We start from the raw sequence: 26,285 nt of genomic DNA on the forward strand, positions 1-26,285 counted from the left end.
TAAGCATGAGAGAGGCGGGGTGAAAGTGTTTCAATGGAAATCCACAAGGTAGAGGTGCAGCTAAACAGAAAGAGAGGGACTATCATGAGCTTCAGTAACAGCAGCAGAAGTGCCGGACAGCAGTTGTAGCAACTTTTTAAAGACACAGACGGGAATACAATTGAGACACAACTGGTGGCAACTCCGCTCGCCATGTCAGAGGCTATCAGGAGAAGAAGTTCCAGCAGACAGCTTCTGCAGAACCTCATCAGGTACATTCAATCTCTGTGGCTCTTGTTGTGAGTTTTCCTATTTTGTTTTAATTCTTCTTTCAAGAAATTACTTTAAAGAAAACCTTTTCTAGATTCAATTTAGAAACACACGTTTATAGAAAACTTCTTGTTAGCACCCTACCCACCTGCCTCACTGTTGGCCTTGTCGTAAATTAAAGGTTTAAAAGTGGGTAGCAGTACAAACATGAAAATATATAAATAAATAATGACATGTGCTTCACCACAGATAAAATTGCAGTCCAATACCTAAATCCACATGTGTACAATTTTACTATGACTTTTGCTACTATGAACAATTGAGTTTTCAGGCAGAAGAGACATATTAATTTCTAATTAACAACAATAATTTAAATGCAATTACTGTACCAGTGCTAATGTTTTAAGTTCATCTAAGCAGTTTAGCGGGAGTTTGGAATTAAAAATAATGCCATGCCTTGGTAGTTTATTTTTATTATTCTTATTTGTTTATTACACTACATTTGCTTATTACATGCACTGTGGGTGGCAATTGTACCACGAAACATGTTTTTAGACTGTGCATATGACAATAGCCTCTTTGAATCTTGAGTCTTGATTGACTTGGAAGAATGCTTTTTTCTTGTCCATTTCCAGGTATATAATTTCCTAAATATGTACATAGAGAACTCATGGTGTTACAAAGAAATTATATAATTTAATTTTATTCCTTTTTATCTTGACAATCGAAAGGATCAAATTCAGCTGGACAGCAGCTGCCACAGAATGATATTCATGAAATAAAACTCAATTAACCAATTATTGAAACTAACTAACATATATACATATCTGCTACTCGCCTTGTTTCAGGGATTCTAATAGGTCACTTATGTTTAACATTACACTGCAGTAGAGCAGTACACAAATTCCTTTAATAATTGTAAAGTTGTTATTGAAGGTTCAGCTATTATAAACTTCTTAGCACAGTCTATTCAAACCCAGTGTTGCTTTGTGGTGACGATATATATTAATGGCAAACATCTCAGCTGAATCCTTTCAAAACTAAGATTCCAATTGTAAAGCCCATCTCTACATTATTCTATATTATCTCTATACTCTCCATAAGAGTATAGCTTACATTTATGGAAATAAATCAAATGGAATTTGATCAGATCCCATCGTTTCACCCTGATACAGTCTACCTGTTGATTTATCATCTTTACATTACATTACAGTCATTTGGCAGACGCTTTTATCCAAAGCGACTTACAACAAGTGCAATTCAGTCCCCGAAGATCCAAAGTACCAGTAGTCGGTAGTCAGAAGTCACCACTCTACCAAATAGCCAACTCAAAACAATATACATACATACATTCATTTCTTCATTTTTTTCTTTTTTTTGGGGGGGTGGGGTGGGGGTGAAGTGTGATTAGTGGGGTAGTGCTTGGTGAAGAGGTATGTTTTCATCTTCTGTAGGAACTGGTCATCATTATGTAATATCTGGCCTTTCTGTGTAACTATGTTGCTTTGTTAGGACTAAAGTTCTCCCCATACTCATCTTGTTCATTTTGAGCAAGGCTTTTGTTTCCTCAGTTATTGCTGGAAAATTTTTTGTGACTTCACTGAGACTGTGTTCTCAGTTCAATGGCTTCTTTTATAGCTGCAACCTCCTTAATGGCAATGACATCATCTGGCTGGTTCCTCAACCTTCTCTCACACACACACACAGAGGCACACACACACACACACACACACATGAATGCTGTTCTGCAGAACTCCATTTCCTATTTGTGCAAAGGATGGAAAAGTGATGCATATCAAACAGATTTCCTTCATAGCATACTTGCTTAAAATTTACAGTATCATATTAAACTTCTCAGAAGACTTGGATGATCCTGATTGACCTACAGTGACAATTTAACAGCTGTATAAAATAAAGTGTGTGAATAAAATAAAGCACAAACAGACCTCCCTAAAACTTTATAAAATCTTCTTCTTTTGGCGTTTCCCTTCAGGGCTCGCTGCAGCGAATCAACCTTCTCCATCTAACCCCGTTCTCTGTATCCTCCTCTGTCACACCAACTACATTTATATTCTCTCTCCTCTCCGTCCATTAAACTTCTCTTTGGTCTTCTTCCAGACCTCCTGCCTGGTAGCTCCAATTCCAGCATCTGTCTACCAATAAATTCACTATCCCTCCTCTTCAAAACATCTAACATGTGCTGGTCCTCTGATAAACTCATTTCTGATCCTGTCCATGCTGGTCACTCCCAAAGAGAACCTGAGCATTCTCATCTCTGTGGCCTCTAGCTTTGCCTCCTGTCTTTTTGTCATTGTAACTGTTTCTAGGCCATACAGCATCTCACCACTGTCTTGTACACCTTTCCTTTCACTATGGCTGATAGTCTTCTATCACATAGTACCCCTGACACATTTCTCCACCCATTCCAACCTGCTTGAACCCGTCTCTTCACCTCTTTTCCACACCCTCCGCTGCTCTGGACTGTTGACCCTACGAACTTGAAATCCTCCAACTTCTTGATCTCCACTCCCTATAGCCTCACCGTTCCGCCTGGGCTCCTTTCATTCACACACATATACTCTGTCTTGCTGCAACTAACCTTCATTCCTCTCCTTTCCACCGTATACCTCCATCTCTCTAAATTTTCCTCAATCTGTTCTCTGCTCACAATGTCATCTGCAAACATCATGGTCCATGGGGATTCCTGTCTAACCTCATCTGTCAGCCTGTCCATCACCACTGCAAACAAGAGGGGGCTCAGAGCTTATCCCTGGTGGAGTCCCACCTCCACCTTGAACTTCTCTGTTACCCTTACAGCACACCGTACCAATGTCTCACAGCTACCATACATGTCTTGCACCAGTTTAACATACGTCTCGGTCACTCCAGTCTTCCTTATACAATACCAGAGTTCCTCTCTCTGCACCTTCTCATATGCTTTTTCTAGGTCTACAAAATACAATGCAGCTCCCTCTGGCCTTCTCTGTACTTTTCTATTAGCATTCTCAAAGCAAATACTGCATCTGTAATACTCAGTCTAGGCATGAAGCCATACTGCTGCTCACAAATACTCTCAGTCTAGTTTCCACTACTCTTTCCCATAACTTCATTGTATGCCTTATCAGCTGCATCCCTCTACAGTTCCCCCAATTCTACACTTCCCCCTCATTCTTAAAAATAGGAGCCACCACACTTTGTCTCCATTCTTCAGGCATCTTCTCACTCTCCAAGATCCTGTTGAATAATCTCATCAGACACTCTACCACTGCCTCTACTAGACACTTCCACACCTCCACAAGAGGTATCAACAATACCAACTGCCTTTCCACTCTCTATCCTCTTAAATGCCTTCCTCACTACACTTTTACAAGTCTCTGCTACTTTTTGGTCTACAATAGTCACCTCTACAATAGTCACCTCGCCTCTCTTTCATTTTCCGCATTCATCAGCTCTTCACAGTAGTCTTTCCATCTTCCCATCACTCTTCTAGCATCTGTCAATGCATTTCCCTCTCTATCCTTAATCAACTGGACCTTTTGTACATTTCATCTTTCATCTTTCATCTTTTCATCTTTATCTCTCTTTTTCGACAACCTGTATAGATCATTCTCTCTTTCCTAACTGTCAAACCGAGCATACAAATCATCTTATGCCCTTTGTTCTGCCTTTGCTACCCCTATCTTTACCTTACGCTGTATCTCCCTGTCCTCGCCAGTCCTCTCAGCGTCCCACTTCTTCTTTGCTAACCACTTTCTCTGTATATACTCCAGCATTTCCTTTTTCCACCACCAAGTCTCCTTATCTTCGTTCCTTCCAGATGATACACAAAGTACTCTCCTACCTGTCTCCCTGATAACATTAGCTGTAGTTGTCCAATCATCCAGAAGCTCTCCCTGACCACTCAGAGCCTTTCTCAACTCCTCCCTGAAAACCATACAACACTCCTCCCTTTTCAGCTCCCACCAATTTGTCCTCTGCTCTGCTTTTGTCCTCTTGATCTTCCTTGTCACCAGAGTCATCCTATAAACCACCATCCTTGCTCTTTCCCTACGCTCTCACCTACAACGTCTTTGCAGTCACTGATCTCTTTCAGATTACCTCGTCTATATAAGATGTGGTCTACCTGCATGCTCCCACCTCCGCTCTTCTAAGTTCCCCTATGTTTCTGTCTTTTCTGGGAAATAGTGTTCACTACAGCCATTTCCATCATTTTTGCAAAGTCTACCACCATCTGTCCCTCTGTGTTCCTATCCTGTATACCAAAGCCGCTCATCACTTCTTCATCCCCTCTATTGCCTGCACCAACATGCCCACTGAAGTCTGCACCGATTACCACTCTCATCTCTGGGGATATTCTGCATCACTTCACGTAGCTCATTCCAGAACTTCTCCTTCTCCTCAAACTCACATCCCACCTGTGGGGCATAGCCACTTACAAGATTGAGCATCACACCTTCAATTTCAAGTTTCAGACTTACAAGTCTCCTGGTCTCCTGGACACACAGTATATCCACCTTCACTTCCAAAAACAAACTTGTCCCTCATGGGAGGCTTGAGCAGCTTGTCACAACAACTGTATCAACTCTAGTTCAAAGCAGCAGGAGGCACTGGACATTGGACCTATGCAGGCCCTGCTGGGGCCCTGGAAGGAGGCCGACCTCGACGGGGAACCTGAAAGGGAACACAGCTTCCCTGGAAACCCTGTTGGTCGGCTTCAGATGATCCTGTGTGACCCGCTCCCTATGCCCACCTACATCCAGGACCAAACTTTATCACCTATCTCCAGAACCTGGAGCAGCCCGTCATCAGGGGGTAGAACAGGTGGTTGAACAGTGGTGAGGGTCATGTCCGTGGGACGGGCGAAATGGGCCGTGTTAGCCAGGGCACACTTGGCCCCGTCAAAGGCCTGAACCTGTTCCGGAGTCCAACTGACTGTGTCATTCGCCTGCCTGGTCCACAAACCCCTGTAATGGAGCTCAAGGAATTGGGCAACATGAGGGAGGAAACAGTTGTAGAAATTCACCATCCTCAAGAACTCTTGCAATGCTTTGACCGGGCGAGGAAAATTACCTGCCGTTTGCACCTTTGAAGGCAATGGCAAAATGCAATGCCCCAAGAAGTCAATCACCCGCAGTCCAAACTGACACTTTGCTAGGTTGTCTATGAAGCCATGTTTGTCTAAACGATGGAAAATCTGTGTCAGGTGCTCCAGGTGCTCATCAGCCGATAGGGTGGCCACCAGTATCTGCACCAGTGCTCAAGGGGGTGGTGTCAGTCAAAAAGTAGATTATTGTCAGTGTGTGTTGGTTTTCTGTAAATCTTGATGCCCAGGCTTCTGTCCTGTTGGATGTGAATGCAACAGTTCAAGAAGAAGCCCCTCAGATGAGGGGTGAAACATATTCATATGAAGAAATTCAGGTCTAGCTGCCAAGACAAGAAGATTTCGACAAAGAATTCACCATGATCTGGGTGACTGAGAACCTCCACAGACATGTTGCTACTCAATTTGGGATGACCCCCGTTTGACTTGTGCAGGAGTTAGAAAAGACAATGTGGGAGTTAGAAAAGACAGCCAGGAAACTCACAGACAACAGGAACCACCCGTGCCTCAACCTATGTTGTAGACAAATGCACTTCATGGTAGGTGTCCTGGAAATCAAGTCACACAAATATGGGAAGAAACAACATTGCCTCTTTCTGGTGAAATTCTATAGCATTCACATATGAATTCTGTCCTATAAACACTTCATCTCATGTGTTTGTAATCAGCTTTTATTCACTGCAGCCAACTAGATGATGAGGTATCACAACTTAAAGGGCCAGTGTAAAAAGGGGCTTTTGTTTCATGGCACTGTTCTCATCTCATAAGTATTTTAAGAGGCTAATTAGGTTCTCCGATAATATATATATTTATTTTTATTGCACATAGGAAATCTTGCAGTGTAGAACTGCAGAGAGGACCCGCTGAAGGACTTTGGTAAAACCACAGACCGTAAACTTATGTTTCTAATAAAATTGTGCAATTGTTTCTACTCTTCTTATCTTTTTTAGTGATTATTGATTGAATCAAATCCTGAGCTGGACATAGACTTGATTTTTGATGGGCACTCTAATCATTATCATTCTCAACAAGGACTGTTGATCATAAGACATGAAAAATAATGCCATACGGATGGACTTTTTCATTTTCGGCAAAACAGCGAAGTGTTTTGACGTCAAAAGAGATGGCGATTTGGCAACACAGAAATGAATGCAATCCAGGAGGCTCTCTCTCCCTCTCTCTTTATCTCTGTTTCCCTCCAGAGATTGACAATGAGGGGAAAAAGGAACAGAAACTGTTTCAATTTCAACAGGCACCAGATGTGCTTTAACAGGATTTATTGAAATTTAGTCCTTTACTTGATTTTTAAGATTATGAAACAAAAGAAAAGGAAAAATTATGATCTTAAGATGTAACTTAGATTTAATATGAGTGTTTGACTATAGCAAAAAAAAAAACAATAAATCAATTGTCAAAGGGAAACATTTTGTTTCCTGCACAATAGGTTATTTAACTCCAGATGATATTGCCTCACATAATCGACAACAATGGTTCTGCTCTCTTTTTGGTGCTGGATCCAGGGTGACGGTTCAGCGAAGCCAGGAGGATGCAGAGGAGGTGGAGAGGGAAAAAAGAAGGAGAGCCAGAGAAAAGCAAAGGGGAGAGGCGAGTCCCTCCTCAGCAGAGCCTCCACAACTCAACAATGTGACACAAACCACAGTACAACAGCCCACTTATGAGTAAGCACCTTATTCATAAAACATATTTTAAAGCAACCCATAAGGAATGTCCAAAGCTCTGTAAAATGATCAAATACTAAAACAGACATTTCTAGTAAAATCAAGGAGTCCTGCAGTATGAAGACATATATTTGTTTTCTAAAGTTTAGCTCCCACTCACACTCAGGATAAATAGTCACTTTAAGGTTTTTGAGATGGGTGACCAGTTTTGTTGTCTGTAATATTGTCAAATTTGTCACAATCCAGTTTAATTATGATACCATTTCACTCAGTACATTTTATTCCACACGATGATCCATTATCTACAGTGCTGGTATCAAGTGGACTTAGATATGTGTTTTTGTTTTGTATAATTATAATTGTATATTTCAGTTATTACATTTTGGCAACATGACAGAGTATATTCAACATTATTTTTAGTATGTTATGTCAACGTACAGTAGTATGGTGATTTACAAGATAATATTTTCAGAACTTGATATTTGTGGTCTTGTTGCCAAGGTTCTTTCAAGATGATGGATTTATAGAAAAAGTTTAAAATGGATATTGAAGATTCATAGATGAGAAAAACTGAATTAAATTCAAAATGTGAGACATTTTTGACTCACGCTTTGAAGCACTCTAATTTGTACAAACTGTTATAATGGTCGGGGGACAAAAGTAATATTTTCTCATGTTGATAAGGAATTTATGAATTTAAATTATTTTGGCAGTTCCGGGGGATTAACGTTAATGTTTGACTGGACAGGTGACTGAATCAATATTTCTGAATAAATATTGAGTGATGAGAATTACAAGAAATGAGGCGGATTAAAGAAGTATTTTACGCTTTTAGCATTTTTACCACCTTACAGAAGCTTTAGACTTTCTTCATTATTTGTCAGGACTTGGAAAACGCTCAGATGATTTCCAAATTCATTTTAGCCTTTATTTGTATCACAGATGATCATCATCACCTTATTTTGGAATCGATGAGTCAAGTCTTCAGTTCAGAATGCTAGAAGAATGCCTGAACAACAAATTTATTGAATGAAGCTGTATCACAAACACAGTGAAATGCCATGGAAATATTTGGATCTGCCCAGTGATGCTGCAATTTAATTGAGAGGGCTGCTCGATAATCGATTTCTGGATTGCCTGGTAGAGATGTGATGGTAGAGCATGTCTAATTGAGAGTAAACCTGGGACTGGAGACTGCTGACCCATTCATTACCATTGATCAGCAACTGGCGCTCTATGCCTAATAGATAGCAATGAAACCACCTGTCATTGCATAGTATAGTGGTGAAGCCATTGTTATCTTTTTGTTCTCCTTTTATGCACTTCTAACTTTTATTTAGCGATTATTTAAAACCACAGTGACAAAATATGGCACAATTATTTAAACAGAAACATTAAAAAATGATTGGAACTGCATGCATTTTAGATTTCTATCTTATATGTCTTTTTTAATTATTAATTCAATTTGTGGAGCAGCTGGAAGCTTCAGTTCCATTTGACACATGATGCCTTGGTCAATGGTGCTTATGATTCTTTAATAATTCAGTAATGACAGATCAACTTTCACTTCTTGTAAATGTTGCATATGTGTAGTGTTTCATAACTTCAGTTTTTTTAAGCATGTCTCGAGGAAAAACTGAATATTCAGAGCTAAGTAATTTGAGTTGTAAAATTCCTAAATGACATTACGTACATCCACTTTATGTATGCCACAAGTAAAAGCATGTATTGTTATATCATTTGTAAGTCTAATTCTAAATAGATAAAATGAGTGGAATACATATGTCAGGTAATGTTTATTTTTCCCCTTGATTAAATACAGAAATATCACAATTTTTTGCTTCTGGTTTGAAGACTTGATGACGAGCTGAAGCCTAGCTGCTGCCTACTTGTGGATGAGGATGAAGGCTTCAGCGACTGGAGCCACAGACTGGAGAACCGTAGTGAATGTGAAGACAGAAGGGCTAAGGAAAAGAGAGCATCCACACTGGAATGGAAGCCTGACAATGAAGAGGAGAGACTGCAGGAAGCTAAAGAGGTGGCGGTTTGGGACCTTGCACTCAGTAGTTGAGCTTCTGGGGTTCTTTTAGAGAGGCTAAAGAGCTAGTTGAGATCTTTCATGAATGTTGTGTTAATCTGGCTACGTTTAGAACAGGGGTGGGGAAACTACGGCCCGCGGGCCACATCCGGCCCGTTGGTCTATTTAATCCAGCCCGCCAAAGATTGGTACAGAATTCATACTTGATGTGAATGATTGAATGATTGGATCAATGAATGTGGGACCTCGAACAGGAGATTATTTCATTTTTAGAGCAACTTGAGAACACTTGAGAATTTTCCTGAGCTGAATGACACGGATTCGCTTTGTGATTTAGCCTTTAGTGTGGACATACTGATACCCATGAATGAACTGGACGTGAGGCTACGAGGGAAAAAGTGGTTTGTGCATGAAATGCAAGCAAATGTCAGAGCCTTCAAAACCAAGCTGGTTTTATTTTCAAAGCAAAGACAACGTTCAGATATATCAGACGAGTCTGATGTGTACTGTTAACCAATTCGTATGCGTATTAATATGTATTGTATCTTGTGCTGACCTGTGCCGTCTGTCAAATTTTAAGTTAATGCAGCCAAAAGTTTGCCAAAAAGCCAAAAACTTTCCCCACCTCTGGTTTACATGGATCAGTCGTCCTGCTCCCTTTGCAGAAAATCAGCCCCAAAGCATGATGTTTCCATCCGCATGCTTTACAGACGAGTCTGATGTGTACTGTTAACAAATGCATTTATTTTTATATGTATTGTATCTTGTGCTGAAAGTCAGTGCAGCCCTTGAGCCAAAGAGTTTGCCCACCCCTGGTTTAGAACATGGGTAATTGCTGAAAATTGTATTTGTATATTATATAATATTATAATTATATTTTTTGTCACAGGATGCCAGGCTGCCGCAATCAGCTGGGTCACAAAAAAACACGATGTCTTTCCTGGTTGCAGGGTCACTAAAACAAAGGTGGGCTATTCAACCATAATCTCATAGTCATGCATTAATACATTGCACATTACACCATTTTCATTTAAAACAAAATGGAATTGTAACAAAAGTTTATCATGTGCCGAGGCATCATTTCACATAATTGATGAGGCGATTATTATTTACGATTCTTCTGACACCTCTAAACTGCCTCTTAAAATAATTTTTTTGTACATTGAAGTGGTTTACAAATATGTGAAAATACTGACATCACTGTCTAGAAACAACAATAGCCTTTTTAATATGAATTCTCAAAACATGTGTCGCAAAATGTTATCATCTCTTATTTAGAGATGAACTGGAATGGAGCCTCAAGAAACCGGATTAAAGAAAATTTCTATCCTAAAATTAAGGGGTGGGAAATAAGTTTAAAATAAATGTCAAATTGGTGAATTAAAGCAAACAAAAAATCCTGTTCATAGTGGAGGTGTCTGCCAGGTGGACGGAGCAGAGGCGTATGAGGGGGAAGAGCTTCAGCAAATTCATTGGACTTATGCAGAAAGGTGTCAACAACCAGGAAATGAAGAGAGTCCGGAGCATCACAAAACAAGTTTCCTACAGAAACCAAATGATGAAAGTACACCTGTGAAAAAGCAGAAGGTGTCAAAGGAGGTCAGACTTCTACTACTTGTTGTTGTCACCACTGCATGCTCTGGTATTGGAAGGAAGCCCTTGGAATTTATTCCTACCCTATAACAGTGACCTCCCATATCATGACTGTATATTACTGTCGTAACATTTTAGGTCAAACATGTTATCATTTCAAAGTGATGGCTTTTGCAGCACATGTGGAATATTAAATGTAAATACTCAAGTTAACTCTGAGAGTTGACTTGGGTGTGAGTCTCCCTGCATCATGGATGAAAATTTGTTATTCAGCCCATCTTGTGGGAGACACCCCAGGTATCTTGATCAACTTGTCAAGCCCCTTGTTGTCTTCAGTGTGATATGACACAACAGGCCACTCCACTGAAGATGGCAGGATAAAAACATTGTGTCATGTAAGGTCTGTAAGTTGAGGATAGGGTCAACATCTTGCTGTAGTGCTTCTGTCCTGTCTGCTATTTTTTGACCCAAAATACATGTAGAAAGTGCATCCTTGCAGTCAAATTGCTAGTACTTTCTACTAATTTGTGATAACGTATGAATATTGCCTTAGATGATTCTGTCAGATGGTTATCTCAAATCAAATATGAACAAATACTAAAATTAAGTCTGGTTTACGCATGTGGTGCAATATCATATCATATAGTTCCACAGGGTCCTATTATATTAGCCAGGTTTTAAACCCTACTCTATTTTGGGTTATAGTAATTCAAAATCTCAACACCAATTGAGCAAAAGGTAGAGGGATAATAGTTACCACTAGTGGTTATTGCATCAGACTGAGGGAGAGAGAAAGAGATAAAGAGAGAGAGACTTCCATTATTTCCCTGTCAGTATATCCTTATATTTATTCACGGAGCATTTTATTCAATATTATTTCATGACTTTAACATGCGAGGCCGTACTGTTAATGTGGATACAATAGATATAATTAAATGTTATGGTATATTCACTAAGCACAATCATGCTTGCCAGAGGATCTGCTTTTATAAAATGGGATGGTTTCAAATGGTTACCAAGTCAGCACAAAAATTTCAGTTCAACTACAAAATCTAATATGAAATAATGATAGGATAAAAAGCAATAAACAGTGCCTCCAATAATAGATTGTTAGTGTTGTCCAGCTATCATAAAGACCTTATAACAGTTTACAGTAATTAGTGTGTTGAAGTAATTCTAAACATGTCTTTGTTCTACTTGTATTAAAAAGAGTTTTATCAGCTGTACACAATAGGATTAATATGGCAATTTGGCTTCAAAACAAGGACCATGAAGTTAAAGAATGCTAGTTTGGCTCATAGAAGGAAGACGAACCTTGACAAAACTGCTATGATGCAATTTGTTAAAAAAAAAATCTGATTTGAATACCAACATGTTTGCCAGGTTTTCATTAACTTTTTATAAGGTACAAGTGAGAACACATTCTAAAACATAAACCATGAAATTAAAAAAAGAAAGAAATACTAATGATATGAAGGTGCAAAATCAGACCAGTAAATTTAGTGATGTTTGGTTTTTCATGTTTGTGGTATATTAGAGGTCAGTGGAGGACAGAGACAAGAGGGGCGAGGAGATGGAAAGATCTGCAGATTCTCTCTGCAGCAGTGAGGGAGAAATGCCATTATCCTGCTATGGTCCTATGAGCCCAACCTTCAAGGTATGTGTAAAAACAGGCCATAGCTCTGTTATCATTACTTTGTGTTAGTTATCCTAACTGGATGGTTTGAGAAGGGAGGCCAACTGGTGAGACCATCACTTAACAGATGAGGCAGTTTTTCAGCAACTAGTTCTTCAATCAGTCCTTAGACAGATTTCCAAACAGATTTATACGACCCTAATATGCACCTAATGATGGGATGGGTGAAAGTCTCCCAGCGGCCCCTTATATGTTAACCAAGCTGATGCAGTCTGTTCCTCATGGCTGATCCCTTGTGATTACTTTCACACTGAGCAATGGGTGGATTCGGGAGTCTCATATTACTTTGAGGGTTGAACCCCATTTTGTGTTCTCATGACTGGAAAAAAAACAGTTAGTAAGAAATGAAGAAGCCTTTTAGACAAAGTAAAAGGTCTTCAGATCTATCAGTGGATTTCCCGGGTCGCTTTATATCTCTCTTTTTCTGCATGTATCCAAACATATGCATCCATCTGACACAAACACGTCCCATTAGGAGTAAATCCCCCTTCCCCCTCTCTTAGGTCCCTTACCATTAAACAGCAATATTAACCACCTATGACTACTTATCCACCAATGCCCTAATTTTACATTTTACATGATCTTTTTCTTTCATGCTCCACCAGAAACTCCTGATCCAGTTTTACCCAGTAAGTGCCACTCACTGATTTGTGTATATTGTTGAGTTGCTGCTTCTTTTTCTCTGTTTTCTAAAGAAATTCTCTATGGTTTGAACATCCTGTTGCTACAATGCAGCATTATTTGTTCCAATGTAGTTTTTTCCCTTCACGTCAACGCATAAAATTAACAAATAAGTCAAGTTCACGTGTGGATGAAAGAAATATACAAAAAGTATGTCAATAAAATAATGTGTGGTAGCATATAATTGAGACTGTGATGGAAGATCAAACTTATTGACATGAATTGCATTCTTTTCATTTTTTTGTCATTTTTGTCACTACTTAGTTCATTGGTTCAATTTCTAAAGGCATTAAACTTTACATGGATTGAATAGATTTTTTTTTTTCCTGTCATTAAATCCTAACCCACACACAATGCACTAAGTTTTCATTTGGAATAAAATAGTTATTCATTGTTGCTGTTAACCAATGAATTTGAAGATAATGTGTCTCTATACAGGAGGAAGTCAACAGCAGAATCCCTTCTGAAAACAAATGCACAGTGAGTTCATCTAAATAGTCGATAAAAAAACTTTGCAGCATTCGATGCCAACTTTCGGGCCATTGCATAATTTTTTTTCACTGTTTTTGTTTGATTTGACACCCAAAACCAAACAAATCTCAAATATTTACTAGTTTCATCTGGTTTTAATCGCTGTTTCCCACAGCTGTAGATGTATTGTGTAATTTTAGTTCACATTAATTTCACTTCTTCCTTCAGATCATAGAGCGAACAGAATCTCTGAGAAAAAGGTATGTTGGATTCAAATAGATGTGTAATTATAGAATAATAATGAAATGTATTGGGTGATATCCGGACAGGAAAAAATCCCATGATCCCTGTTTTTGGTGACCCATTCATATTTAATTGTGATCCATATTTTAGAAGTCTCGGAAGAACAATGAAGATATCGACTGTATGCCCTCATATAAATTTCACAAAAGGACGCACAGGCACAACCACTGCTTCTCTGCAAAGAAATGAACCTTGCACATCTGTACTTGCAAAATTTCATCCTTGTTTAGTTTCAGACCAAACTATACTTAGGAGATGAATGATATTTATGCATACTTTTGAAGCACCCAAGGCACGAAGAAGATGTCACCAACTGTCTCTGTTGCCAAGATAGACAAGAGACTGCAACAGTACACACATGCTCTGGAGGTAAAACTACAGTTTTTATCGTCAAAGAACAGCTGTGTTTTCCACATTTATATAAGTTACCAACCTGTCACAAAAAGCTCACACATGTATAATTACTTGAAGGTTTCCTCAAAGGAAGACAGATCAGGCACTCAGGTGCTGGCAGACCTGATGATTTCCCCAGAATCCATCAACTCCAAGAAAAGCATTTTTGAGGCTGGAGAAGCTTGGAATCAAGATTCCCTTCCAATCACACCAACAAAGGTTTGTAATAGATAATAGTAATAGATATAAGCTAGTCTTCCTACAAATTCTGTTTGGTTTGGATACCATAGATAATATCTGAGCCTTCCCGAACAGTCCAGATTGCTTCAGGAAAATTATATATGTGTGTGTGTGTGTGTGTGTGTGTGTGTGTGTGTGTGTGTGTGTGTGTGTGAGAGAGAGAGAGAGAGAGAGAGCGAGAGAGAGAGAGAGAGAGAGAGAGAGAGAGAGAGAGAGAGAGAGAGAGAGAGAGAGGGAGGGTATGTATTTGAATATATGTATGAAGGTATGCATCAGCAGAACATATGACAGATTCTGGTAGGAAAGCAGCTTTATTTTTTAAATGTAACCAATAGTAGTAAGAGTAAAGAATACCACATTCATGAGAATGAGATGGATGTGAGGTTACAGATGCCCTTGACTTCTGATTATCAAATTCTTTGTGTCCGATATGGGCATTATCTTCAATGGAAGATGCGCTCCTCTTTAATGGAACAGAAAGGAAGGACGGTAATAAAGTAGGTACATAAAGTTCTACATTTAATGTCAGACATTTCCTCATTTCAGTCTCAGAATGCAGATGGTTTTAATATTGGAGTGTCTGATCTCATCAACCAGTGGGTGACAGGAAGAGAGGTTGGAAGCGGATACAACACAATCTCCAAACCAGCAGTGAGCCATAATTTAACACTTTACTCACGGTCAGATTGATGCCTAGGGCATGAATTGTAAGACATTTCACTTCCACTACTAATTGCTACTTCTACTTTTATCACTCCATTTGATCTGACCAAGAAATTAAAAAATGATTCCTTCTTTTTTTTCCTTTTTCTGCTATTTGGTTTCTATTTAACTCCCCACCCTTATTTTCACTCCATCTACGTTCTTTGCAACTACACCCAACATTATTATAGATTGGTGTGAACAGACTTTGGGAGAGCAGCTGAAGTCTGCCCTCATGTGGTAAAACTTTTGACTCATATAATAATTAATTTAGTGTGTAATATCTCATTCTATTTCCAGGACATAAAACCTGGTGGTGTTTTAAACAAGAAAAATCTTTGGGAGAGCTTCAGTGATGCTATACCTACAGGAAGAGAGGGAAAGGTATATTTACACACACTAAAAATCAGCTGATTGATGTTCTTTTTTTAATTATTATTTTCTAGAAAAAAGCAAAACGTATCAATTACCTCAAAGTTTGTGTCACAAAATCTTTTTTTTCCACTTGCATGAGTTACAGCAAAGACTGTGTTCACTGATAAGTAATAAGGCATGCTGGCTCAGGTTTAAGTTTACACCGTAAGCACTTTTCTTTTGTGCCTCATGTTTGTAGACAAAACACTCATGAAAGTGAAATCTGATCCATTATAAGTTATATTGCTGAAATTGGACATTTTAATTTTTTTTTTTTTACACAGAATGCCTGGGTTCATGATTTTTGTTTTTCATTGTTCAATGAACTAATTCATTCTAATAAGTACCACTTCAGTCACTTTTAGTGTATGTGTGGAAACACTTTGATTCACCTCCATTCCAGGAGAGCCCTGCTGATAAAAGATGTAAATTTGTTGTGACTGGCCATGGCAAGTACCAGAAAGTTTTTTCTGACAACAGCTGTAGTGAAGATGTAGACTGGACAGGTAAGATAACAAGTAATTTTTTTTCATTAGAAGCCTTTAGATAGATAGATAGATAGATAGATAGATAGATAGATAGATAGATAGATAGATAGATAGATAGATAGATAGATAGATAGATAGATAGATAGATAGATAGATAGATAGATAGATAGATAGATAGATAGATAGATAGATAGATAGATAGATAGATAATTTCAATTTATTCATTGCTGTCAATTAGGAATGTATGATTCTCTACCAAAACAGACATTTTTGTCATTTGACATAGAACTCAATTATTTTGAGATTCTATTCATGATATAATATACAATCTGACAGTGTTTTTATATTGATTGCCGTAAACATATATTATCTTCATTCAACCACATTATCCTGCTGCCAGGAAAAGCGAGGCGAGCAAGTTATCTAACTGAAATTTATACTGAAAGTATTCTTCAACGATAACATTCCTTCCACTATGATGCAGTGGTAAAAACAGCATTTTTTTTTGTGATGGGAAGTTAGTGAATTCTACTTCTCCACTAACATCCTATGAAATGTCAAATGTGTTAAATTGTTACACACAGGATATTGACACACTACAACTTACAGCTTTGGTATTTAAAGACATCAACTATCATCAGCTTGATTTTTTTTAAACACAATGTTTCCGCTGCATAACGATTTTAAAGGAAATTACAGGAAGTCCATTTGCTGAAATTAATATATTTAATATTTCTGTGTCTCCATTAAGAATAAAAAAATACAAATACATTAGTTTCATATAAAATGTATGCATGTTTAAGAGTCACAAGCGCCACACATTTGGCATTAGCATTAACTTAATAAATGGGTTTTGTTGTTTGATCTTGATTTTTAAAATAAATTCCTCTTTCTGATAGCCTTATGAAGGATTTGTATTATCCAATTTGGATTCCAATCAGGCCAAACATTTTCTACCATCACATACTCACACCTGCTGTTGTAGCAACAAAAGCCTCAAACACATTGACACTACCACACGCTAAAAATAAAATCCCTCTTTATCACTGTCCCTGAAATTAAATTATTCATTCTCAGTACAATGGGCCCCTCATCATCACCATCAGTCAGACATTCATATACAACCTACAAGCAAAATTAATCCAATCGAAACTCCTATTACAATGATTTGTCAGTCTCTGTCACCTGTGTAGTATAGTATCCGTGAATGTAATCAAAATAGCAATCTTAGCGTATTAGTGTTTTTTTTGTCACAGATTTGTTTTGCTACCCTAATCAAGAGCCCAAAATTGCATTCCAGTATACATACATATCCAACATACAGAAACTGCTTAATCTGTCAATAGAACTTCACCCATATTCAATTTATTTTCCTTTTTTCCAGCAACCATCTTCCTGTTATTTCAGGAATGTTAATTCCCTATTCATTGCAGAGATGAAAAAAAAAGCCTTCCAGCGGTGAACAGTAAAATCATAGCCTCTTTAAGAAAAATAGAAAAATACTGGAGCATGACAAATGAAACAATGTCATTTATCTTCGATACATTCAGGCCTATGCCATATGTAGGTCATTACCAATTCAAACCAACTCACGAAGGACTGTTATGCTTCATTCAACCTTTTTTTCCAAGGCTAAAATCATATTTCAGGGGATATTATTTAAAGGCAACCCTGACAATGTTTTTTTCTACAAACCATCACAAGTGCACTCCCTGACACATTGTACTGAACCAGAGAAACTGGTAAAAAAAAAAACCCAGACAGCCAACTACCTATTTAGTGTACTTAAAATGAACCTTTATCCACATAATAATAGGAAAGTACTTACTTCGCCATAAAATTAAATCAGTACTTAGATGAATAGTTCTCATCATCCAGTTGTGAATGTTTCCCTGAATCCTCTTAATTTTATTCCTTCCACTTCTCCTAAATACAACTACCTCAATCACATTTTTGCATCCTTCGCTGACCAATGCAAACATCTGCTTTCCAAAAAAAAAAAAATCATATCCAAACATATTTTTTTAAATATCAGACCATTTTACAGTTTTTTTGATCCAAATCCTTTGGCTATTCTGTTGAAGTCCTTGTGTTCGTCATCCTGAGATTTTCTTTTCAGAAGACCCCTTTCGAATACTGCTGCTATTTTATTGAGTGGTTTCTCTGCTGCCTCTTTCAGCTTCCTCGCATCAAATCGAGGGCTGTATAGTAAAACTGGTAGTCGATTGACAAAAGAAGGAACCTCTGCCTGGTTGTCTTTGGAGGCCTTTTTCTTTTCGGAATCTTTCTTGGTAATGTTAATCTGATGCATAATTTTCTCTTTGGTAGAGAACATTTGAAAGAGGAGGGCATCCCACATCTTCAAAGCTTTTGGACTCTGATTGTGCGTCACCAAATCTTGATTGTCACATTGATCTGAAGTGAGGTTATGTTTCCTATCTTCATCTGTGCTTCCATCCTGCGAGTTGGCTTCCGGCTCTGGAAACTTCGGCTCTTCCGGTTCAACAGTAATGTGTTTCTTGAGCCTTGTCCATCCACTGAGTTTACCCATAAGTCCTTGCGGCTTTTGGACACATTTGGGCTCAGTGGATGAGGGAGATGATACTGCGGTTACCAGGTGCTTGTCAGTAGTTGAAGATGCAGTTGATGTCACTGACTTCTTGCAGGGTTCGTCTGCTGGGTGTTCCGTCGTTGCAGGTGTGTTTCCGATCTTCAGAACATCCTTGTCTTTTAGTCCAGTGTTTCGCTGAGATGGCGGTGACATTCCTCTGTTTGGGGATGGAGCTTTGACTGAGACTGAGGCCTGAGGCAGAGAGGCAGGAGTGGCAGAATCAATCACAGCGTTTTTACTTACTGATGCACTTATGACAGAATCTTTTGCTGGCTTTGCAGGGGATATGTTGTCTACTGGTGCCTGTGTCAAAGCCTGAAAATGACTGGCTTGTGATGAGATCTCATCATGCTTGGGTTTTTTTGCAAATAAAGTTTCAGCTTTTGCTTCTACTCTTGCAGAGGAAGGTCTTGAGTCTACCTGTTTGGTAGGTGTTTGATTTGTAGAAAAAGGGGCAGGGATCGTAGTGGTGCATTTGGTGTGATTAAATTCCTCATTGGAATCTAAAGCTTGGTTTGCTTGTATGTTTTGCAGTTGGGAATGTATATTTACCTCTGTAGTGGTGGAAGTAGTAATGGAATTAGATTTAGTTTCTGATTTTGAGATAATCTCCGTAATGGAGGGTATGGCTTCTGTTGTTTGGTTTGAGGAAATTGGAGTTTCAGGGGATACAGTTGTACTATAGTTTAACAAATGTGTGTTACATCCACTTGGCACTGGAGTAGGGGATCTTATCCATGGGCTAAGAGGTGCTCTAGATACTTTAATGGATTTGGCATGAGTATACATATCTGTACCCGTATTTACAGTATGAATTTTAGTGTCTACAGATTTCTTTGTTTCAATAGCAGAGTGGCTCAACTTCTCAACTCGAGTCTGAGGGCCTGTGCAATTCATCGAGGTTTGGAGCAAAGTATTCTGACTGGCAGTTGTTTGCTGTTCCACTCTGATAGCAGGTCTATCTCCCACATCATCAAATGAAGGGGAAATTACTCTTTCAGTAAGCGGTAATTCAGATATTTTTGCATTAGATTGGCTGCTAGTTAAAAAACTATTCTCAAAAATTTGTGAGGATGCATTTGCTGAGGTGTTAACGGAGAATGGAGTTGAAGATCTCTCAGATAATATGACCTCATTAGTGATTTTATTCTCTTCTCCTTTTGAATTTGTGTAGGATCTTATTAGGGAACCTGAGACTAAGTCAGTTTTTGAATCAATGGCTATTTTATTCATACATGGAGTCGGTGGTCGATGTTTTCTGATTGGTGGACTTTTCTGTTTTGAATATCTAAAGGTAGGGCTGGGTGATATGGTAGGTTTCCGGTTAGGCACATTGTGAAGTGATGGTTTACCAATGAATGTTGGGTCTGTCAGGAAGACCTCCTTATTATCAGAAATTTTGGTTTCGGTGGCAGGATTATTGTAATCATTGCAATCTGAGCTGTGTTTGATGGACGAAACACTCACTGTCGCCGGCAGACTATTTTGGCCAACTTCTAAACCTTTGTTTTGGGGTGAAACCGTTTTTGTAATTGACTTGCTGACAGTTAATGATCCTGCAGATGACACACTTGATAGTTTGCTTTCAAGAATATTTGGAATTGAGTTTTCCTTTGAGAATGAAATTTTTTTGTCATCACTACAGCTTTTGGTTTGACACGTTTCTTCTATAATTGGTACAGTGGAAATATACTCTTTCATTGTCTTTCCAGCATATAAACCTTCTCGTCTAATAGTGCTAGGTGAATGTACTTTATCTACAATGGATCTGCTTCTTCCTTTGGTGTCAGTGTTACTCCAGACAGCTGCTTCTTTTTTCACTTTATTCAACTCTATTGTTTCTTTAGAAGAAATATTTTTGGTTATGTCAGTTGATAGTGGCAAGTCTTCTGATGTTTTTCTGCGGTGGAGCCTTACTTCAGAAATGTTACTACCTTGATATCTGGAACCTGTTATTGAGGTGTCTGCACTTTGACATTCATTATCAGTGGCACTCTCCAACCTTGGAATTTGTTTTTCCAGTTTGTGGTCTGACTGCAATGGAAATTTCACATCTGAAATATTGGATGATTTAGTTGCACTGTCAGATAGATCTGGGACTTTGTTCTCTGTTGTAGAATGACAAAGGATGGCACCGTTTATGAAAGTTGAATTAGTTAAATCTGAGGCCTGAACATTATTTGAGGAGAGATTTGCATCTAGCATTGGTGCATCTTGAAGCTTGGTTTCTACAGACTTTCCACAGTTATTGTTGTCAACTTTGATGATTTGCTCCTCAAGGGGAAAGGTGCAAGTATCGGATTGTGCCAGACACACACCTACTGTCACAGGCTCTTGTGGCAATGCCAAAGCTATGACACTGATTTTATTTTGAGATAACTGATTTGAAATTTGGCAGTTCGGGCTTGTTTCTTCAGGAATACGCTCTGCATTATCTACTATGCAAGGCAGTATTTTCTCAGTGTTTGCCCTAATGGATAAAGATTCGTTATTGCTTGCTTTAAAGAGAGACCTACATGCATCCCTTTCTTGGAATAACCGAGCTTCAGCAGCAGCTTCACTAGGAGAGTTTTGGATTCCTAATACGATTTTACCACTTTTCATGGCACTCTCTGATTTTATGAGCTCTAAATCTGTGGCCGGAGATGGCGCAACTGGGTCTTTGGACTTACTTAAGTCAGTGAAATTTTTGCCATTAGATTTAACATTAACAGTTTTGGTTGTTGTTGAACTAACCGAATTTTGGCAAGGTTGGACTAATTTTTCTGATGGTTTAGCATTTTGGGAATTTGATTCACCCTTAAAGTTCTTATAAGACTGAGAAATTGTGGGTGTCTGTTCAGGTTTGTCACCTTCCTCTGTAACTTTTGACAAATATTGTGTTTCATTTTTTGAGTCAAATTTCATTTTTGGTAATGAAAACCAAGATGGACCTGTCCTACTGGACAGGTCTGAGATCATATTTAGATCTGCCACTGTAGGATTCTGTGCTGGACTCTGTGTGTGTACCTCACCTGTTGTAGTTATTGGTACTGGAGCCTCAGAGTATGAGGCTTTTGGTGTGGATGCGTCACTTGTGGACTGTTGAATATTTTTCTGTACCAAGTCAAGAGGAATCTCAGGTTTTACAGAATCCATATTAGGCTTTTTAAGTGAATGTATTCCAGTATGATTATCTTCCGATCGAGTTTCCACCATTACATCTTTGCTACCTGTGAACATCTGTTCTGATGGAAGCTTTGATACCCCAATATGGCCAGCAGTAATTTCAGATGACAGAGGCTCATGATATCCATTGAGTTGTTTTTTTGCATCAGACTCTGAGACATCTACGACTTGTGAAGAGATGTCTTCAGCTTTGTGAAGAACAAGGCTTTGATGTGATGCTGTTGTCCTAATCCCACCATGGGCAGCATACTGGGCTGGAGTAAGCCCATAATATGTTGATCGAGACTTGAACTTTGAAGTTGACAATGACATTTGAGACTCCAACAAGCATGCCAAAGATTTTCGTGCTACGACAATAGGTTGATGATTGATTGAAGACAGAGAGCTTTGATTTGTTGGTGCTTGAATTGAATCAGCTGGTGTGGGGTTACATATTGAAGTCTTTGGTGCTGTGCAATGAAAGGAGGGAACCGTTGGCAATTGTAACCCTTCACTCTCTGAAACTTGGTCTGTTTCTTGATTTGAAGCGATCTTGAATGGCTGCTCCATTTCTGGTGCTTTGGCTAGAGCGAAGTCACGTTCGTTAATGTTTGATGTTGAATTATTTATCAAATCTGGCTCAGTTTTGGAAAAGTTTAGATTTAGTGTACTCCTCTGATTATTTTGAATCTCCATCTCTTTAGGATTCACAACTTGTGGGATATACAAAGAATGACTAACACCGATTTGCATTGGCCATTCCTTGTAAACTGGTGATTCAGCTATACCACCAGTATGAGTTATTGACGTTTGTCTTGGATATTGTTCGGGGATTGTAAAAGCTTGATGATTTGGGGAGGATTTAAATGTTTGACTTGCAGCAAATAAAAGGGGATTTGGCTTGGATATCTCAAAAAAAGGGGTAGAGACTCTCGAGGGAGTACAAGAGGGTGTCTTGGGTCTTCCAGATGGGGTCTTGGACAGTATTGGCATCTGATCAGTTTTCACCACTGACTTGACCCCTGTCTCCATGAGAGCAGTTGTTAATGACGCTTCTTTGCAAGCTGTATTCACTGTGAGGTCCTGCATGGAAGGAGGTTTAGAGATCTCATAAAATGTTGCCTTCGAGGTATAAATCCTGTTCTGTGGTGTGGCTGGCCTTGTCTCTCTCACTTCTGCATTAACAAAGGATATTTTTGAAGCAGTTGTCTCTGGACAAATTTGGCTGGGAACAAAGCTGCCATTTCTGGTAGGTCTTGGAGTCCAAGATGATGATGTCGGGCTGAGGGGATTATCCTTTGGATCGGTGTTTGTCTCCCCCTGGCTGGGAATAAAAGGTTGTGTCTGAGTGTTTGAAACTGATAGCTGTTCTGAAACAGGAGGTTGTCCTGCAATTTGAGAAGGTGCCTGGACTGGGCCACATTTGGGGGCGGCTGGGGATAGAGTCAGGCTCTGAGTTGATATTTTGGGGTTGTGCAGTGACACAGGGACATGAGGCATTGTTGTGACTGACCTGTGGGAATTTGTTGTCATGGTGTGATTGGAAGTATTTGCAAGAAGTGATGCTGAAAGTTGTACAGGTAGTGATGGCCTTGATGAAGTAGTAGGTTTCATCAAGAAAGGAGTTGCATCATCAAATAAGAATGAAGTGCATTCATACAGCGGAGCAACCTGCTCTTCAAAAGTATTGTCCTGAGTTGTGTAGGACTGAGTGGGGAAGATACCAGTTTGTCCATAGGTGCTTCGTAGAGGATGAGGATATGCTGAAGCAGGTTGGGCATCAACACAACCAAATGGGAAACTGGACCCTGAGGAGTCTGGAAAATCGACTAAATCGGGTGTCCTCGGTGGGCTGGATTGGTCACTATGCTCAAGATCTGTGCTTGCTTCATTGACAGGCGACAAACAAGAACGAAAGGGGACTGGCGTTTGTGAGAGGCTCCCTTTTTTCTTGGCTCTCTTCTTCTTGAGTTTCTGAAGTCTCGCATTGTCTTTGCCTGGTTTTGGCAGTAGAGGTGGAGGATACTGATGGGAAGGGTCTGGCTCCAGCCCATTACTGTAGCAGACTTCCATCAACATATTTGAGTCTGGAAGACAGACAAAATTCATCAGTAAAACTGAGCATTCAAGTCACTTATCAGTATCATAAATCTAAAGTTATGCATGACACTGTTTGATAACCAAAGGCCCACCAATGTCTTTAAGCCTTCAAAACTGATTCAACTGGCATTTGATGTTATATACTGCAATTTGTATTATGTGTTCTAATTTCTGTGTTTTCTTATATAACTAAGTCAAATAGTTTTACCTTAGACAGTTTTTTATCAAAATGTATACATAGAGTTAGTATTTTTTATTATTATTAAAAATGATCACTTTTTTTTGTTGTTTTCCAACAGCATAGTTCCCTTGAAGATTTCTGCACCAGGTTTTGAACTTTGAATTTTTGGATTTTGAAGAAAAACAAAAACAAATGACTGATACTGTACAAACTGTCAACCATCATTCTTTTATGATATATATTAAAAATTGCTTGTATCTCGTTTTTAAAGATTTGTTTGAAATCTTTTTAGAAATTTACAAACATACAGAAGCAAGAAGGGGAAATATTTCACTGCTTATTGAGTTGTTCATCTTCTTATATGAATAAACAGTTAAGTGATGTATGTTGTTTGTGATTGTTTGCTTTTATTTATCTATAATTTCTTTTTTGTCTTTCATTGTGATAATGCCCCTCTATTTTCTTAATATCGTAGTTCTAAACATGTAACTGAGGTCCTGAAAATGATGCATGGCTGCAAGCAATGCTATTAATAGAAATAGAAAGGCATGTCAGCCCGATCCTCATGGCAGGGATTCTATGAAATGATGACAAACTACATATGAAAATAGTCTTCAAGGAGACTGTCAGATTTAAAAATGACCTCTGCAGGAAATAAAGGCAAACCCAGATGGAGTTGACAGACGTACAGAAGGGTGAATGAGTTCATGAATGGAGGAGGGACAAGCATGTGTGTTCAAAGTTTATTTCCAGAGGAAGCTAAAAGGTGAGGACAGAGCTGATTGGGTCCTAATTCTTTGTCTATTACTAACAGAAACAACAGGGCTCAGAAGTGTAATTAAGTGACAATAAACAGAACATGCACACATTTGCCCTGAGGATTACAGTAGATAGAATTATATGTGGAGGAATGGGAGACGTTGATTTGCAGATGGAGAAAACCTCGTTTCTGAAACTAATAGTCTGATGAATGTATATTTGGAATCATATTTATTGTTTTTTTTTTGTTTGTTTGTGAGTTTGTTTTTTCCTCCAAATTTGACATGAGTCAAGTAGCGACATGAGCCAAATTTTTCAATTTCTGTCTGTGTATTGCTGTATCTTTGCTTGACACTAGGCAAGGTCCAAGGCCTAATTTTAGTCTAAGGGAAATAAGAGCAAACATTCTGACACTGAGCACCTGCCGCCTGCTGTCTTGCACTCAGAAGCACACTCTGTCTGCTGGAAATCAATATGTGTCTCAAATCCTCTCAGAGCTACTCCAGTTGTGAGCTTAGTCTTGTGTTTCTGAGAAATTGATTTTTAGTTTAAAGGTCAGGTTTATACATTTGTGGTGAGAGCAATTCAAAACATCATACCAAAAAGGGTATTTTTAAAAATGCTGATATAAAATTAACTATCTTCTATGCTATTAACCCTATGAGATGTTCATCTGCTTTTCAGTTGTTGTAAGTCCCTGTCATCAAAGCGACTACTATGGGCAGAATGACAGGAAGGCTAGCTGACATATGAGAGGTCCTCTTTTTAAGGCTCAGGGATTGGGTATCTGGTAGACTTATACCGGAGCAGCTCAAAGGGTGAAAGTATAAGATTAGCTTTGATAAAATTGACATGACCTCAATCAATCTATCTTTGAAGAACAGCGTTAAATACTGTGTGGTGCCAAGCTCTTCTTAACTCATGAGGTTTATATACTGTATTATGAGTCTGTGGAGCACATACCTGAGAGTGGAAAAAGGTGCTGCCGCTGTTTTGCTGTAAATTCTGTAAAGTCAAATAGTTCAATATAAGGGGGGAATAGATACATTTAATTATAATTTCATCCTTAACTAAAATTTCACACCCCCCAAAATAATTATCACAAGCAGATGAGCTATTTGGGTTATCTCTCAAACTCACAAAACTGTACGGTAACATACAGGATCGTAAATGCTACATGGCAAGCTCTTTCCATCGTAGATATAATATTTGATATGCATCATGCATTGAAGATTTAAAACTGTGCATGCACATATATCAAATTCTATGCATGTTTGCAGGTTAGCACATGGCCGGTCACTGCAACACCACCAGCTTGTCAATCAACAGACACTGACTTTGACTGGTTTACCTTCAGCAAGCGGCTGCTGGGACAAACTGCTGTCTGCTTGTTAATCCCTGATCAGAGTGCTACAAGGCTGTCTCATTCTGAAGTCAAC

At 38.8% G+C, this 26,285-nt stretch overlaps 2 protein-coding genes and 1 pseudogene across 4 annotated transcripts; 2 read left to right on the plus strand and 1 right to left on the minus strand.

The window, feature by feature from the left end:
- Positions 1-24,489, plus strand: LOC147235741 (uncharacterized). Of its 2 annotated transcripts, XM_086143944.1 has the most exons (15): positions 1-251; positions 6,871-7,029; positions 8,884-9,067; positions 9,957-10,033; positions 10,477-10,666; positions 12,198-12,317; positions 12,962-12,985; positions 13,476-13,517; positions 13,737-13,768; positions 14,096-14,180; positions 14,283-14,423; positions 14,991-15,095; positions 15,447-15,530; positions 15,964-16,066; positions 24,206-24,489. In XM_086143944.1, the coding sequence occupies exons 1-15, from the start codon at positions 193-195 to the stop codon at positions 24,208-24,210; spliced, it is 1,410 nt and encodes a 469-aa protein (XP_086000070.1). In that variant the 5' UTR covers positions 1-192; the 3' UTR covers positions 24,211-24,489. The 2 variants fall into 2 exon arrangements, with proteins under 2 accessions (XP_086000070.1, XP_086000072.1); XM_086143946.1 differs by lacking the exon at positions 6,871-7,029.
- LOC147235742 (uncharacterized) lies at positions 860-4,400 on the plus strand (annotated as a pseudogene).
- Positions 16,136-26,285, minus strand: LOC147235743 (uncharacterized). Of its 2 annotated transcripts, XM_086143943.1 has the most exons (4): positions 26,198-26,285; positions 25,810-25,851; positions 21,674-23,893; positions 18,513-18,851 (listed from the first exon to the last, which is right to left on the minus strand). In XM_086143943.1, the coding sequence occupies exons 3-4, from the start codon at positions 23,883-23,885 to the stop codon at positions 18,673-18,675; spliced, it is 2,391 nt and encodes a 796-aa protein (XP_086000069.1). In that variant the 5' UTR covers positions 23,886-23,893; positions 25,810-25,851; positions 26,198-26,285; the 3' UTR covers positions 18,513-18,672. The 2 variants fall into 2 exon arrangements, with proteins under 2 accessions (XP_086000068.1, XP_086000069.1); XM_086143942.1 differs by having other exon boundaries at positions 16,136-23,893.

Source organism: Fistularia commersonii, chromosome 3, assembly GCF_037954325.1.
Source record: "Fistularia commersonii isolate RoL2024-O1a breed Wild chromosome 3, RoL_Fcom_v1.0, whole genome shotgun sequence".
Taxonomy (NCBI): Eukaryota; Metazoa; Chordata; class Actinopteri; order Syngnathiformes; family Fistulariidae; genus Fistularia; species Fistularia commersonii.

Coding starts and splice junctions, on each gene's coding strand:
- LOC147235741 (XM_086143944.1), top strand. CDS start 193: ATGTCAGAGGCTATCAGGAGAAGAAGTTCCAGCAGACAGCTTCTGCAG. Junction 10,034..10,476: donor GCAGGGTCACTAAAACAAAG/GTGGGCTATTCA, acceptor TCCTGTTCATAG/TGGAGGTGTCTGCCAGGTGG. Junction 12,318..12,961: donor CTATGAGCCCAACCTTCAAG/GTATGTGTAAAA, acceptor ATGCTCCACCAG/AAACTCCTGATCCAGTTTTA.
- LOC147235743 (XM_086143942.1), bottom strand. CDS start 23,885: ATGTTGATGGAAGTCTGCTACAGTAATGGGCTGGAGCCAGACCCTTCC.